The 16978-nt window shown below is 41.0% G+C and overlaps 1 protein-coding gene across 1 annotated transcript; it reads left to right on the forward strand.

Moving 5' to 3' along the window:
• The first annotated feature begins 10078 nt into the window (after positions 1-10078).
• On the forward strand, positions 10079-15950 carry LOC106569079 (serine/threonine-protein kinase PLK3). Its single transcript, XM_014140065.3, has 15 exons — positions 10079-10374; positions 11274-11381; positions 11484-11600; positions 11699-11828; positions 12027-12114; positions 12214-12309; positions 12602-12800; positions 13147-13273; positions 13378-13487; positions 13985-14108; positions 14404-14487; positions 14610-14772; positions 14920-15049; positions 15256-15366; positions 15468-15950. Exons 1-15 carry the CDS (start codon positions 10216-10218, stop codon positions 15660-15662), a joined length of 1941 nt encoding a protein of 646 aa, XP_013995540.1. The 5' UTR covers positions 10079-10215; the 3' UTR covers positions 15663-15950.
• The last annotated feature ends 1028 nt before the right edge of the window (positions 15951-16978 follow it).

Genomic DNA, 16978 nt, shown 5'->3' on the forward strand with positions numbered 1-16978 from the left:
GGGGGCAGCCAGGAGTCATCAGGCCAGGTAGTCCTGAGGCATCATCTACGTTATACCAGTAGATGATGTACACTGCTCAAAAAAATAAAGGGAACACTAAAATAACACATCCTAGATCTGAATGAATGAAATAATCTTATTAAATACTTTTATCTTTACATAGTTGAATGTGCTGACAACAAAATCACACAAAAATAATCAATGGAAATCCAATTTATCAACCCATGGAGGTCTGGATTTGGAGTCACACTCAAAATTAAAGTGGAAAACCACACTACAGGCTGATCCAACTTTGATGTAATGTCCTTAAAACAAGTCAAAATGAGGCTCAGTAGTGTGTGTAGCCTCCACGTGCCTGTATGACCTCCCTACAACGCCTGGGCATGCTCCTGGTGAGGTGGCGGATGATCTCCTGTGGCTCAGTTGGTAGAGCATGGTGTGTGCAACGCCAGCGTGGTGTGTGCAACGCCAGGGTTGTGGTTTCGATTCCCATGGGGGGCCAGTACAAAAAAAAAAAAATGTATGAAATGTATGCATTCACTACTGTAAGTCGCTCTGGATAAGAGCGTCTGCTAAATGACTAAAATGTAAATGTAAAATGGATCTCCTCCCAGACCTGGACTAAAGCATCCGCCAACTCCTAGACAGTCTGTGGTGCAACGTGGCGTTGGTGGATGGAGCGAGACATGATGTCCCAGATGTGCTCAATTGGATTCAGGTCTGGGGAACGGGCGGGCCAGTCCATGGCATCAATGCCTTCCTCTTGCAGGAACTGCTGACACACTCCAGCCACATGAGGTCTAGCATTGTCTTGCATTAGGAGGAACCCAGGGCCAACCGCACCAGCATATGGTCTCACAAGGGGTCTGAGGATCTCATCTCGGTACCTAATGGCAGTCAGGCTACCTCTGGCGAGCACATGGAGGGCTGTGCGGCCCCCAAAGTAATGCCACCCCACACCATGACTGACCCACCGCCAAACCGGTCATGCTGGAGGATGTTGCAGGCAGCAGAACGTTCTCCACGGCGTCTCCAGACTCTGTCACGTCTGTCACATGTGCTCAGTGTGAACCTGCTTTCATCTGTGAAGAGCACAGGGCGCCAGTGGCGAATTTGCCAATCTTGGTGTTCTCTGGCAAATGCCAAACGTCCTGCACGGTGTTGGGCTGTAAGCACAACCCCCACCTGTGGACGTCGGGCCCTCATACCACCCTCATGGAGTCTGTTTCTGACCGTTTGAGCAGACACATGCACATTTGTGGCCTGCTGGAGGTCATTTTGCAGGGCTCTGGCAGTGCTCCTCCTTGCACAAAGGCGGAGGTAGTGGTCCTGCTGCTGGGTTGTTGCCCTCCTACGGCCTCCTCCACGTCTCCTGATGTACTGGCCTGTCTCCTGGTAGCGCCTCCATGCTCTGGACACTACGCTGACAGACACAGCAAACCTTCTTGCCACAGCTCGCATTGATGTGCCATCCTGGATGAGCTGCACTACCTGAGCCACTTGTGTGGGTTGTAGACTCCGTCTCATGCTACCACTAGAGTGAAAGCACCGCCAGCATTCAAAAGTGACCAAAACATCAGCCAGGAAGCATAGGAACTGAGAAGTGGTCGGTGGTTACCACCTACAGAACCACTCCTTTATTGGGGGTGTCTTGCTAATTGCCTATAATTTCCACCTGTTGTCTATTCCATTTGCACAACAGCATGTGAAATTTATTGTCAATCAGTATTGCTTCCTAAGTGGACAGTTTGATTTCACAGAAGTGTGATTGACTTGGAGTTACATTGTGTTGTTTAAGTGTTCCCTTTATTTTTTTGAGCAGTATAGTTATAGGCTTGGGCCTTCAGCAAATGACTTGTGTGAGAATAATAAAGACACAGAAGAGCCTTGTCTAGAATAACCACCTGAGCTGCAAAATAGAAAGTAAATATGATTAAGGTTAGGCCTATTCCGATATCTAAATAGGCCATGATGTTGTGTGTTATTTAATCACCATATGTTTGCATAATACATTGTTATAGCCGCATGGGACTATTATGGTGATCATGTAACCTAATGTATCGCAGTATTTTTCCAGTATTTGGGAGCACGGACTGTAGGCCTTATATTAGGCATTTTGACTATTGTATTTGTGAATTCCACTCTGTGGAATGTAGGCTTGCTATAGCCATTTGCATTGCCCAACCCCATCACGCAAAGGCTAGATCCATATCAATAAATGAGACAAAACAAAATATTGATTAAGTCTGGGCTATAAACTGTCCTGAGTAAAATAGCCAAGGGGTTCCAAATGGTCAAGACTATATATAGCCTATTCTTATTGCCAGATATGTTTACCCTATCAGCCACTGCACGTGCTTTTTTTAAATTTTACCTTTATTTAACTTCTCAGGGCTACGTGGGACGCTACCGTCCCACCTGTGGGACAAACTATTCAACAGCCAGTGAAATAGCATGGCACGAAATACAAAACAGCAAAAATCTCATAATTTCATTTTCTCAAACAATCAACTATTTTACACCATTTTAAAGATAAGACTCTCGTTAATCTAACCACATTGTCTGATTTCAAAAAGGCTTTACGGCGAAAGCATAAAATTAGATTATGTTAGGACATAAACTTCACAAGAAAAACCACACAGCCATTTTCCAAGCAAGGACATGCATCACAGAAACCAAAAGTACAGCTAAAATATTAACTAACCTTTGATGATCTTCATCAGATGGCACTCATAGGACTTCATGTTATACAATACATGTATGTTTTGCTCGATAAAGTTCATATTTATATCCAAAAACAGCATTTTACATTGGCGCGTGATGTTAAGAAAATGTATTCCCATCAAAACTTCCGGTGAATGTGCACATCAATTTACAAAAATACTCATCATAAACGTTCATAAAATTTACAACAGTTATTGAAAGAATTATAGATACACTACTCCTTGACGCAAACGCTTTGTCAGATTTCAAAATAACTTTACGGAGAAAGCACATTGTTCAATATTCTGAGTACATAGCTCAGCCATCGAAGCAAGCTATACAGCTACCCGCCAAGTTCTGGCATCAACAAAACTCTGAATTAGTATTATAAATATTCTCTTACCTTTGCTGATCTTCGTCAGAATGCACTCTGAGGACTCCTACTTCCAAAAGAAATGTTTGTTTTGTTCGAAATAGTCCATATTTATGTCCAAATACCTCCGTTTTGTTCGTGCATTCAGATCACTATCCAAAGGCATAACGCGCGAGTGTAAATCAGGACACGAAAAGTGAAAATGTTCCATTACCAGTCGTAGAAACATGTCAAACGTTGTTTACAATCAATCCTTAGGGTCTTTTTAACATAAAACGTTGATAATATTCCAACCGGACAATAGCGTATTCATTCCAGGAGAAAAAGAAGGAACGGCGCTCTCGCGGGTTCGCGCATACCGAAGCCCTTTGTTCATAGGCAGTCCACTCATTGACTGAGCTACTATTCTCTGCCCAGTAACAGGAAAATGATGAAACATGTTTCTAAAGGCGGTTGACAGCCCATGGAAGCCTTAGGAAGTGCAACGTGACCCCACAGACACTGTAGTTTCGATAGGGATTCAAAAGAACTACAATTCTCAGATTTCCCACTTCCTGGTTGGATTTTTCTCAGGTTTTTGCCTGCCATATGAGTTCTGTTATACTCACAGACATCATTCAAACAGTTGTAGAAACTTCAGTGTTTTCTATCCAAATCTACTAATAATATGCAAATATTTGACTCTGGGCCCGAGTATTAGGCAGTTTACTCTGGGCATGCTTTTCATCCGAAAATGAAAATACTGCCCCCTATACCTTAAGTTAACTAGGCAAGTCAGTTAAGAAAAAAAATCTTATTTTCAATGATGGCCTAGGAACAGTGGATTAACTGCCTGTTCAGGGGCAGAACAACAGATTTGTACCTTGTCGGCTCAGGGATTTGAACTTGCAACCTTTCAGTTACTAGTCCAACTCTCTAACCACTAGGTTACCCTGCCACCCCGCTTCTTCAACTATTTTGTTTAACATTTATTTAGAGGCGATATTTAGAGGCCTGTGAGCTAGGATCTCTTTTTAAGGGGAGCACTATAATACAAACAGTTATAAAACACATTGAGTTCTAAAATTATTCCGCAAAACACCAGTACACAAAATGATATCCTAAATTGCAATGCCTACAAGTTGAAGGCCTATTTTTTTATTTGGATAGGCCTTAATTAAACATTTAATTATCAAAGTGATAGGCTACAGAACTTTTGAGAATTTAGATAATTTTGAATTCATTTGGATTTCAATAAACAAATGGATGACTGTTCTATTCTCTTTGATTTAGTTTCTATTGCAACTCAGACTGAATGGATGACATACTGACTAAACTGAATGAAGGATGAATTAAATGTTCAAATATGTTTGAATGACGAGTTGCACGCATCATGCATGCTCTGCACTTTACTTGGCTAGTAGGCAAATAGACCTATAAGGGCACAAGGCGAGAACCAGATGCAGACACAGGAGGCAGATGGTTTGAGTCTTGGATATTTATTAATAATCCAAAAGGGGTAGGCAAGAGAATGGTCATGGACAGGCAAAAGGTCAAAACCAGTTCAGAGTCCAGTAGGTACAGTGTGGCAGGCAGACTCGAGGTCAGGGCAGGCAGAATGGTCAGGCAGGCGGGTACAGATTCCAGAAAACAAGCAAGGGTCAAAACCGGGGGGACGCGCAAAAGAGAATAGAAAAGGCAGGAGCACGGGAAAAACAACCTGGTTGACTTGGAACATACAAGATGAACTGGCACAGAGAGACAGGAAACACAGGGATAAAATACACTGAGGAAAATAAGTGACACCTGGAGGGGGTGGAGACAATCACAGGGACAGGTGAAACAGATCAGGGCGTGACAAGACCTACATTAGGGTATAATGACTCTATGGCTGCATGCCTCCAAAAGGGCATCTTCTGAGGCTGAGTGGTGCCTTTCCGAAGGCGCATGGTGCTGTGGTGCTGCATGGAGATCACAAGCTCTTCAACTGGGCAGCAGTGTCACGATGGAGGGAATAGCCTATACAGAGACTACCTAACACCACTGCAACAGAATTATTGTAAAGTGTAGGAATAAGTTCCTGCCAGACTAAGCCTCCCTTGTTCATTTTAAAGTGCATATGTTCACATGACCTGATTCGTATAAATCATGTCAAATTATCTGAATTCACATTAGCCCCTCCTACAGAATATGCTTTGGCAAAATTTTGAGTGTTGTAATAAATATCAAAATATTCTATAAAAAAGTTTGTTGTTGTTGCCTTGTGTTATTATGCAATTAGTAATGGCCATGTTTAGTTAATTACATTTTATTAATGGCCATGTTTAGTTAATTACATTTTATTAATGGCCATGTTTAGTTAATTACATTTTATTAATGGCCATGTTTAGTTAATTAAATTTGAAGTTATTAATTGTGATCATGGTCACAGCTCTATTGCAAATGTATCATTCTCTACATTTAATATCAGTTTCATTGTGGACTTTTCCCTGAAATGAGATGTTGGCATGTTGGCCTTTCACAGGGCTGTAGGCTTCCTGCATCTAGCTCAGCAAACCATGGCAAAGTTGAATTGCAATTATAAACCCAGATTTTAGTCAGTAGCCTATGCCTATTGAAATAACATGTCAATCTCGCAAATAGGCCTTTTATAAAAGTTTGTAGTCAACATCTGGCACATAATAACAGCACAATTTCCAGAAAATAGCCTAACATTCGTATTTGGAAGTTTGTCCAAGTGTTTCTTGCACAGAGATTGAGAGATCCTCAGTCCAACTTTCATCACTCAAACTCTCCTGACGGATTTATCTGATTGGATGAAAGCTATGGTATATCAGACATGTACCAGGGGAATGAAAAAAAACATACTTTTTACTATTCTAATTACGTTGGTAACCAGTTTATAATAGCAATAAGGCACCTCAGGGGCTTGTGGTATATGGCCAATATACCACGGCTAAGGGCTGTTCTTTGTGGTATATGGTCAATATACCACGGCTAAGGGCTATGTCCTAAGAACAGCCCTTAGCCGTGGTATATTGGCCATATACCACAACTCCTAAGGCCTTATTGCTTAACCATAGCAGTCAAAACATGTTAAATCGACATCCATTGACGGAAAATGATCTGGAGAGTTTAGTAAGGGCGATTTATATTTTCTCTTGCAACATATTCTAAAACTCGTAATAATTATTATTTGAATGGAAAACTGAATTTTGTTTCTTAGACTACGTCATTAAAAATGACGTCGATATTAATTCTTAATTTTCTCGATAACGTTATTGAAAAAGGGTTTATTGGATAAATGTGGCAACTCCTCTCTTACTGCGCAAATTGTTGGGGGGACAGATTTTGGGCCTTGTGGGCAGGTATTCAGAATTCTACCAATGAAATGTGTTGTCTGTGACGTTATCGTTCATTAGCAAGATAACGTTAGCTGACCTGCAGGAAGTCACCAGTTTTCTGGAGAAGTCTGATAAAGAGCGTGTTTCGGATGTCCTCAAACTGGAACAGAAGAAGATTTCAATGAAGCAACATCATAAGGAGCAGCAGGCAAAAAGGAGCAGCAGGCAAAAAGGGAGGCAGACCCAACCTCTGCCTCAAAAGCATACACAGTAAAAAATAAAAAAAAATGGTACTGCTTTTGTAATATCTAAAAGGATAAATTACTTTGCTAGCAGCTCAGCTAGCAAACACTAATGTAAAAAATGTAGAATGCATGCCTTCTAGGCAGAGTTGCAAAGAAAAAGCCATATCTCAGACTGGCCAATGAAAATAAAAGATTAAGATGGGCAAAAGAACACAGACACTGGACAGAGGATCTCTACCTAGAAGGCCAGAATCCCGGAGTCGCCTCTTCACTGTTGGCGTTGAGACTGGTGTTTTGCGGGTACTATTTAATGAAGCTGCCAGTTGAGGACTTGTGAGGCGTCTGTTTCTCAAACTAGACACTCTAATGTACTTGTCCTCTTGCTCAGTTGTGCACCGGGGCCTCCCACTCCTCTTTCTATTCTGCTTAGAGCCAGTTTGCACTGTTCTGTGAAGGGAGTAGTACACAGCGTTGTACGAGATCTTCAGTTTATTGGCAATTTCTCACATGTAATAGCCTTCATTTCTCAGAACAAGAATAGAAAGGTCTTTGTTTCTGGCCATTTTGAGCCTGTAATTGAACCCACAAATGCTGATGCTCCAGATACTCAACTAGTCTAAAGGCCAGTTTTATTGCTTCTTTAATCAGAACAACAGTTTTCAGCTGTGCCAACATAATTGCAAAAGGGTTTTCTAATGATCAATTAGCCTTTTAAAATGATAAACTTGAATTAGCTAACACAACGTGCCATTGGAACACAGGAGTGATGGGTTGCTGATAATAGGCCTATGTACGCCTATGTAGATACTCCATACAAAATCAGCCGTTTCCAGCTACAATAGTCATTTACAACATTAACAATGTCTACACTGTATTTCTGATCAATTTGATGTTATTTTAACGGGATTTTTTGTTGTTGATTTTCTTTAAAAAACAAGGACATTTCTAAGTGACCCCAAACTTTTCAATGGTAGTGTACGTTCTTCTTTGATGTAGGGTGGGACCAATCAAAAATCAAAATGTACATCACCCTCAATCGAATACACAACATTGCACCAGAAAATGTGAAGGTCACTTTACAGAGAGATAGGGCTATGCTTTTGTCGTGAGGGATTATGGCAATCATCTCACCAGTGCCTGTTCAACAAATAGCCATTGGCTATTGGCAAATAATCAGTGGCTGGGTGACTACAGTGTTTGGAAACACCTAGGATTATCCTTTCTCAGTTTGACATGTTGAGAAGTTGTGTTCAAAACAGAATGTTTGGCAACTGGAAAGCTGATCCCTTGTTTTAGGGATAAAATACATTTGAATTCATAAAATGTTGCTATTTTTAATAAAGATCCAGCTAGTAATTGCCCCTTCAGTAAACTCTGTAATTTGAACAACAGCAGTCCCCTTTTCATGTAAATGTCTCTGGGGTTTGCATCTTGATCACTTAGCTTGCATTTCAGAACCAGACCATGGAAGGCTACTAGAAACAATTCTTAAATTATATATTTTTAAATTGAACCATTATTTAACTAGGCAAGTGAGTTAAGAACAAATTAGTCTTTACAATGATGGCCTACTGGGGAACAGTGGGTTAACTGCCTTGTTCAGAGGCAAGATGACAGATTTTTACCTTGTCAGCTCAGGGATTTAATCCTGCAACCTTTTCGGTTACTAGTCCAATGCTCTAACCACTAGGCTACCTGCCACCCCAACCAGGGACCTTTCGTGTCTAAGGCGAACATGATAACCACTACACTACGGAAACACATTAGAGGGGATAACTTTTACATTTTATTCTGAAATGTATATGTACATGAGTGCAACAATTTAACATTTTCACAAATATACTTTGTGATCTACCTAATAAAGTTGGACTTTTAACAGTTATTACTTTTTGGAATGATTTGAACCGGAAGGAACATCTCTGCAAACTTTAATTTTCAGTCAGTTCAAGGACTTTTAAGAGGGCAATGGAATGCAAAGTCATCAATGTACGAAAATAAAAAACTAAGGAAGGACTAGAAGGCTGGTAGGTTTTTAGGGTGTGGATCAGGTTCAAAACATGTCGATGTTGCCCATGTCTCCATCTCCTTTGGCTTTCTTGTCTTGGGACTCAGACCAGGCCTTGTTGATGCTGTGCTTCATCTCCTCGTGCCCCTCAGAGTACATATTTTTCAGCATGCTCATTAGTCCATCGCTAGGATCAGCATTCTCGTCTGGCTTTACAGTGGGTTTTTAGTATTCCATGTATTACTCTAAAAGGTGCTGTCAGTACGTTAAAGCTCAATGTCCATTACAATTCTAATCAGTTAACATTTTGATCCAATCCTGTTCATCTTCTTCTGACACATTGCCAGGACCATATCAGTTTTAACCTATAAAAAAAGAAGGATATCACGAGAGGTGTCATTTACAGACTTTGCCCAGATAGACAATGCAGCAAAGGTATTGTGGTCCACAATCATGATGAAAATCTAAAACAATAAAACACACCTTTTTAGAGCTGTCCTGAACATCAATAGGATAAAGAAAATTGTTGATAGTCATTTGATGGTTCTTCCCATCCAAATATTTTACAAGTAAACGGAATACCTGTAATAGGAAACAATGAAGACACATTATACAAATTTAAACTTAGGCAGTGTTGATGAAGAGATGAAAGGGGATTGAAACATTTATCATTGTAACACGACTACTGAAAGAAAATGGCTTTATATGAAGGAAACCGCAGCTGCGCATGTCAGATGGATACAATTTTCACTTGTAGTTCATGCTGAAACCATTCAATGTTTACTCCACCAGGTGGCATCTCGAACCACTTTCTTTCTCTGTCAGACGTGAAATGAGTTGGCAGCCTCATGTTCAGCCTCGTGATAATAACACTAAAGTCAATATGATAAAATGCTGTTTATTGATTGTTGTCTTCCATTTTTTTAAAGAAACATTTATTACAGTAATTTAATTTCCAAAATACAGGTTACATATTAAAATTTCGAAGAAAAAATCCTACTAATAACAGAATAAATGAATACATATTTATTTCATCTTGGTATATAGAATATCATGTTGATATAGCATAAGTGTAATGTGCTTTGATAGAGTTATGTGTTTCTCTGATAATACCATTTAAAAATATATATAAAACATTTTTAAAGAGTGGTTCAAAACCTCCATGCCTAAAACAAAATCCCCTCATTCAACAGCAGTTAAATCAATGCAGTCACGTGACGGGATGCATTGTTCATGCGTTCATTCAGTATTTCACGCGCATATGAAAAGCACATTTAAGCACATGAATCATTTAAATCATTTTTGATGAGAAGTATTTCGAGCAAATAGGATTGGTTCATTTCAGTAATGCACCACCTATTCACCCGCCCTCCATGACGTCAGGGATAGTTCATATAGTTGAGGAATTTTTCTGCGCGGTCATGTCAGATGGATACGAATTGGATTTGAGGATACGACTCCGCTGAAAGGCTCAGTTGTTGAATCAGAGGATTGTTGGAAAATATTTATTTTGGATGACTGGATACCCCATGTTTCGCCACCTCTCAGGGTAGTTCATGTCTCACGATGAATCCGAATATATTCAAACCTTGTCCAGAACGTGAAGTTATTCCTCCTACTAAACCGAACAGGACTAAATCAGAACAAATCAAACCAGAACTCGCCCAGGTGGTGACAGATTCCAAGACAGGAAAATCTTACAGCAAAGGAAAGCTTCTGGGAAAGGTATATCAAGTTGCTCTATGGATTATGTATCTCACCGAATTCAATTATTTGTGCCCAATTGTGGTGACGATGTGGTCCGATGGTGGTAGTCTAAAGAAATTGGAGGTTGCCGCGTCAGTGTTACATTTGTCAGTTTTCATTCATTGACGTGATTTGTTCACGGTCAGGTCGCATGTTCTACAAGGCTACAGGTTACAGTCACATGTGAATGTTGCGGGATAATTACCTCGTGCGGTGTTGGATATGACAAACTTTATCCTAGCCTCTTAGTCTTTCTCTCTCACGACGAGTCTAGTGAGATGTGCCCCTCATGTGCATTAATCTGGGCTTCTAGCCCAAATATCGATCTTTATGTATTCTCTTGTGACTGATGTGGTGGAAATTGGCACATTGGCTAATCGTAAAACCTGCCACCGTTGAAATACCACCCGTCATGAGGATAGACGACATTATTTTGCCAGTGCAATAATGCATTCTAACGCGCTACTTGTCACTGGTCAGTAATTTGATATAATGTATATATTCTAAATGTATCAACACAAGCGCGGTGTCACTGTCTAAACATCGTTGCCTCAGTCTGTGCTGCTGCATGTGAGAAACAAATCATTGTTAATGCTTGTGTGATGTGGCATTACCCTAAATATAATATTTTCATTTAATTATAAATTAAATGATGTATTTAACACGGGTACTAATACAAAAAAAACGAATGTATTTGAAAGCGTCACAATTCTGTACGAGGTATATGGTTGGAACATACGTCATTGGATAGGCAATACAAACAGGCAGCCTAGTGTTGAAAGGCAGCAAAACCAACATCATTGTGAAAACCCGTTAATGTTATTTTATGGCTAGAAAATAAAGGCTGATGCTGATTTGTCTACGGTTTTTCTTCTAAGGGTGGCTTTGCACGATGCTATGAAATGACAGACCTTTCTAACAAGAAAATGTATGCTGTAAAGGTGATACCACAGAGCAGGGTGTCAAAACCTCATCAGAGAGATAAGGTAAGGAAACATTTGAATGTAGCTCTACAGATTAACCGCCTTCCAAAGAGTGGTCTCTATTACTACTTATATTCTGGTTAAGTTTCATCATTTTTCTGACAGATAACAAATGAAATCGAGCTTCACAAAACCCTTCATCACAAGCATGTGGTCAAGTTCTCCCATCATTTTGAAGACCAAGACAACATCTACATTTTCCTTGAACTCTGCAGTAGAAAGGTGAGCTGTGCTGCTGCTTTTTGTTATGGTACAGCTTGTGCAGGCATTCTGAAGGGTGCTCACTGGGTACTGACAGAATTCTCACCTTGTCTTTGCAGTCCCTGGCACACATTTGGAAAGCAAGACACACGCTGACAGACCCAGAAGTACGGTACTACCTCCGGCAAATCATATCTGGGCTGAAGTACCTTCACAATAGGGGCATCCTTCACAGGGATCTCAAATTAGGTATGTAGAGTGATTTGTCAAATATCATTATTATTTTACCACACCCTCTAGCTCATTCAGTTCAGCCATTTAGAAAATGTCAAAGGTATATTTAGAGTTTCCTTTGGTTGTGGTTTCATGTCAAACCACTTCAGGTGTGTGCCCATTCCTCATGGGAGGCCTCAAGAAAAAGGAACTTGACAAATGTTGCTCTTGCAGGGAATTTCTTTGTGAATGAGAACATGGAGTTGCGGTTAGGGGACTTCGGGCTGGCAGCAAAGTTGGAAACAGTTGAGCAGAGGAAGAAGTAAGTCAACTGATGGAATATGTCCTATGCCGGAATATTCTTGATTCCTTCCCAGCAATCTGAGGTGAACGCCTCTAACGCAAACCTGTTTCTCCTCAGAACTATATGTGGAACACCTAACTACCTTGCCCCCGAGGTGTTGAACAGGCAGGGCCATGGAACAGAGTCTGACATCTGGTCACTAGGTTGTGTAATGTAAGTATACTTAAAACGGTGGTTTTGTGGTGTCTGAGCTATGTTGTATTTGACTTAATGCATACTTGCTGTTGACTTTGATCTACAGTGGAGCTACAGCTCATAATTAGCGCTTGAACATTTAAAGGATGTATGGAATTTCACATATGCAGAAAGTTATTTTAGGCTAATGAGGTAGGCATTGCTAAGCTAGTTTAGGCTTGTATAATGTTATTCAAATTAAGCTATTATGTCAACAGTTGAACTCAGTTGGCATTGGGGAGACTCACGGATTAGTCTGGTCTTTAACCAGGTACACGCTGATGTGCGGGAACCCTCCCTTTGAAACCCTTGATCTGAAGGAGACATACAAGTGTATCAAGGAAGTGAAATACAACCTGCCCTCGACCCTGTCTCCTGCTGCTCAGAAGCTCATCTCTAGCATTCTGCAGAAGAACCCCAGCGACCGCCTCACACTGGACCAAATCCTCAACCACCAATTCTTCACAAAAGTATGTCACCCATGCCCTGGAATTAGGCTAGAATTTACTGCACCAATTCCTATAGCTTTTTTACTCAAATGATTACATTTTTAGTCTAATCTGCCTTGATTTGTATTTTGAATGGCTTTCCAATTGGTTGACGCTTCTTGATCTTGAGATGCCATTTGGGTACAATTGGAGGCCTCAGCCTTGGCTATAAAGTGTACTTTCTAAAGAGCAACACTGAATAATAGCACATGGCCACTGACTGAAGAGATCTCGACAGGATGTCAGTATTCATTGTGCTAAGTGTTTGATTTTTGAAGTGCCGACCTTGCATTTTCCCTGTCCTAAACCTCTTCTCTCCCTCTTATAGGCTTTCACCCCAGACAAGCTGCCTCCCAGTAGCTGTGTGACAGTGCCAGAGCTCAACCTGCCCAGCCCTGCCAAGAAGTTTTTCACCAAGATGGCCAAGAGTCTTTTTGGCAAGAGAAAATCCAAAGGTAAGCATTGTGGCAAGTCATGGCTGACCTTCAAAATGCTGCAGCCTAAACCCAGGATTAACCCTACATTCAGGGTTTAATTGAACATGTGTTTGGTTTTATAGTGGATAACAGCCATTGTGAAGAGCGGGAGAGCATCTCCAAGCTTGTGTCTGGCATCGTCAAATGCTCCATTAGTCGCCAGATAAGCTATAAAACAGTTGGCGCCAATGAGGTATGTATTTTGCACATGACAACACATGGTACAGGCAACTCTTTTCTGTAGCATAGGCTAGACATGTTTAATTACTTTATGTATGCAGGCATTTTGCACTTCCTCTTGTTAGCTGAGATGCATTAGCTAAGGACCGAGCTCAGCAAGGGAGTGTTATTGGGTTGCTATAGTAGTAAATCTCTCACAATAGTTTTCTATTGTACTTAGCAGAATTCCATTTTAGCCAGAAGATGCATGGTCAAGCCATCACCCAGTCTTAAAAAAAAATAACCAGGCCTGTGGAATAGAATGAATGTGCAGCAGTATATGCATACTGCTAATCCTTGTTCTCACAGCCCAATGACATCTGTTTCCCTAGCGGTGCTCTGATTCAATACAACTGCATTTGATTCATGTGTCATTCTGTGCTTTTTGGGTCAGATTTAAAACTCTTGTAAGGAAGGAAAACCACTCTTTGTTTGTTTCCTGACGCTCATGAAAGCTGTTTCCTGTTTCAGCCTCCCACTCCCACAGTAGGCCAGCAAGTCAGCTCTGGTCCGCTGGATACTCCAGCTGAGGAAGAGTCCAGGAAGTCCGCAGCATCAGGCTCCTTTAAAGGCACGGTGGCCAGCAGCACAGAACGTAAGTCGCTTCTCTGGCTATTTGATTTAACATCAATCAGTAGTTTTACTGAATATGATCAATGCTTTAAATATAGATTATTTTAAGATCAAGGCCTTTTCCATACCTATACAGTTCAATTACTGTGAAACAGCCTTTCACTTGTCTTTTTGGTGTATCCAAATTGATCACATTTGAATTGGCTTGAATGCACTGATTGTTTCATATCTGAGCTTATGGACCTGATAAGTGCTTCAGTCAGACTGTTGGTGGTGATAAGGGAAATTTAACCTCACCCTCTCCCATCTCTCTCCAGCGTGTGAAGACGGTGTTACCCCTGCTGCTATCGCTGAGTCAGCCATGAAGGTCCTCAACAGCTGTTTGTCTGCCATGCCTGCAGGTGAGCTTTCAGCCTCTCTGCAAGCTAGTATTCAGTGTACGCTTAAATGGAATTTAAATGGCTTGATTATACTGAAATTCTCTTAACTAGCCTTTTCTTAATAAGTCTCTCTTCCTCTCCAGCTACAAGAAATCCACCTTCTCCGTCCAGACCCAAATCCTTTATCTGGGTCACAAAATGGGTTGATTATTCAAATAAATATGGCTTTGGCTACCAGCTCTCAAATCAAGACATTGGTGTGCTCTTCAACGAAGGGACACACTTGAGTCTGTGTGATCAGCGCAAGTAAGAGCCCTTTTCAACTAATTGAATAATATTCAAGCGGTTATTAGCCTAATTTTAATGCTTTGAACAAACCGAATTGTGGTCATTTTGTAGCCTTTTGATTGTTTCAAACCCTTGTCTAATGTATCTCCATTGTCTTCTCCATAGGACTGTGCACTACTGCATGACCAACAACAAACACTTCACCTTCCAGGCCAGTGCTTTACCAGAGCAGCTTTGCAGCCAGAAGCAGATTGTGGAGCTTATGGCCAACTACATGGAACAGAACCTCATGGAGGTAAGGAAGTTAGTTATAGGTTGCCTCCCAAATGGTACCCTGTTTCATTAGTACTCTACTTTTGACCAGAGCCCTGGTCAAAAGTAGTGCATTTCATGGTGAGTTAGTTGCCATTTGAAACTCAGTCATTGTATCTTATCAGAGTATCAGTAATCTGCTTGCAGTTTTCTGATCTAACTGGGATTTTAATGTGTTCTCTTTTCCAGGGTGGAGACCTCCACTGTGAAGACCAGCCTCCCTCCCAGCCACCACTCCTTCTGCAGTGGGTGAAGACCGACCATGCTCTGGTGATGCTCTTCAGCAACAGTACCCTGCAGGTAAGACCTATTGCTACGCTTCTGTTATACACCACTCACTGTAATTATATTGTACAAAATTCCCTTTGTCTTATTGTGCATCTACTATCCTTTTCTCCCAGGTGAATTTCTACACTGACCACACCAAGATCATCCTGTGCAAGTCCTCTGACTCCTACCTACTGACCTACATCAGCCGAGAGCGCGTCTCCAACACCTACCTCCTGAGCATGCTGTCAGAGATGGGCTGTTCTGCTGAGCTGCGGCACCGCATGCGTTACGTGGTCCAGCTGCTCGAACACCATGCGGACTCATAATGGACCCCTGCCTCACAGCTCCAGAGTAAGGTGAAGTTTCCCCTAAATGCTGATCTAGGGTCAGTTTTGAATTCCCTCATGATGGTGAAGGTTAGAATTGGGGGAGGTGAAGCTGATCCTGGATCTGTACTGAGGGAGAACTTCACCCCAGTGCCATAACGCCTGGCTCTGTCCACAAGCCTCAGCCAATCAACCCGCTGCTTTCTGCTTCCACTGGGAGTAAATAACAGGAGGCTCTGTTAATTCAGGGAGTCCCCCATCTCTGGCTAGTGTCTGGCCTCTTTGGACTATGGTGCACATCTATCTTTTTCAGTTATTCTTTTAGAATGAAGCCTGACAACAGTAACACACTACTGGCTTGATTCACTTCATGCGCACAAAAAACCTGACCCTGTTCTCTGAGTAGATACTCAGACCTGATTCTGAAAATGGCAGGCTGGGATCACAAGCTGCCTAGTGACCACCCCCATTATGGTTGAAAAGCTGTGTGAAATGGGGCTCCTGCTTTTCATGCTTTGACTTCACTTGCCTTTATGATAATTGAACTTCACTAATTGGTACACAATGGCATAAGGAGGGCAATGAGTGTGACAGTATTTGCACAATCTCTTATTATATTTCTTTGGATTGGCAGTCACTTTACCACAAGTTGCTGAATTTTTGTTCAGTTTTTAGCTATAGATACCAAAAGGTAATTATTTTAACCTTAACTGGTTAATGTGCAACTTATGTCAGCATTGCCCAAAAAATATTTTTGGCATGTTCTGGTAATTCTCACATCAACTTTATTGGGCAGAAGTATGTTTGACATGTTTTTACATTTGTATGAAAAGTTTCACAAAAAATAAGTGGCCTTTTTAGACCTATACATGCCTCTCGTAAGACTCTATCATCTGTGAAATGTACATGATACAGACAATGTCTTCGTTTCATTATTCTCCTTATAGTGTGCTCTAAAATACATATCTCTATAGTTTCTGGAAAAATATAACTTAATATGTGACATTTAGCATTATCTCAAAGTACCTGTTTTGATTTGGCTTATTTTTAGACATTGTTTGGAAACAAATACTCTTCAAACAAATCGCATTTCCAGTGGGCTGTTGCACTTTTGGAAATTGCATAGGTCATTATACCAATCACAGCCCTCCTTTTAGGATTGCACATTCAGCAAATCACCATTCACTGTTTTGGTGGTGCTCATAAAATTGATAACTTCAGAATTACTAGACCACACTCTGGAAATTTGATGTACTTGTATGTGGTGTTTTGTTCCAAACATGGTATTAAAATTAGCAAAATCAAAAAGGGTGCTT

Source organism: Salmo salar, chromosome 14 (assembly GCF_965601325.2).
Source record: "Salmo salar chromosome 14, fSalSal1, whole genome shotgun sequence".
Classification (NCBI taxonomy): domain Eukaryota; kingdom Metazoa; phylum Chordata; class Actinopteri; order Salmoniformes; family Salmonidae; genus Salmo; species Salmo salar.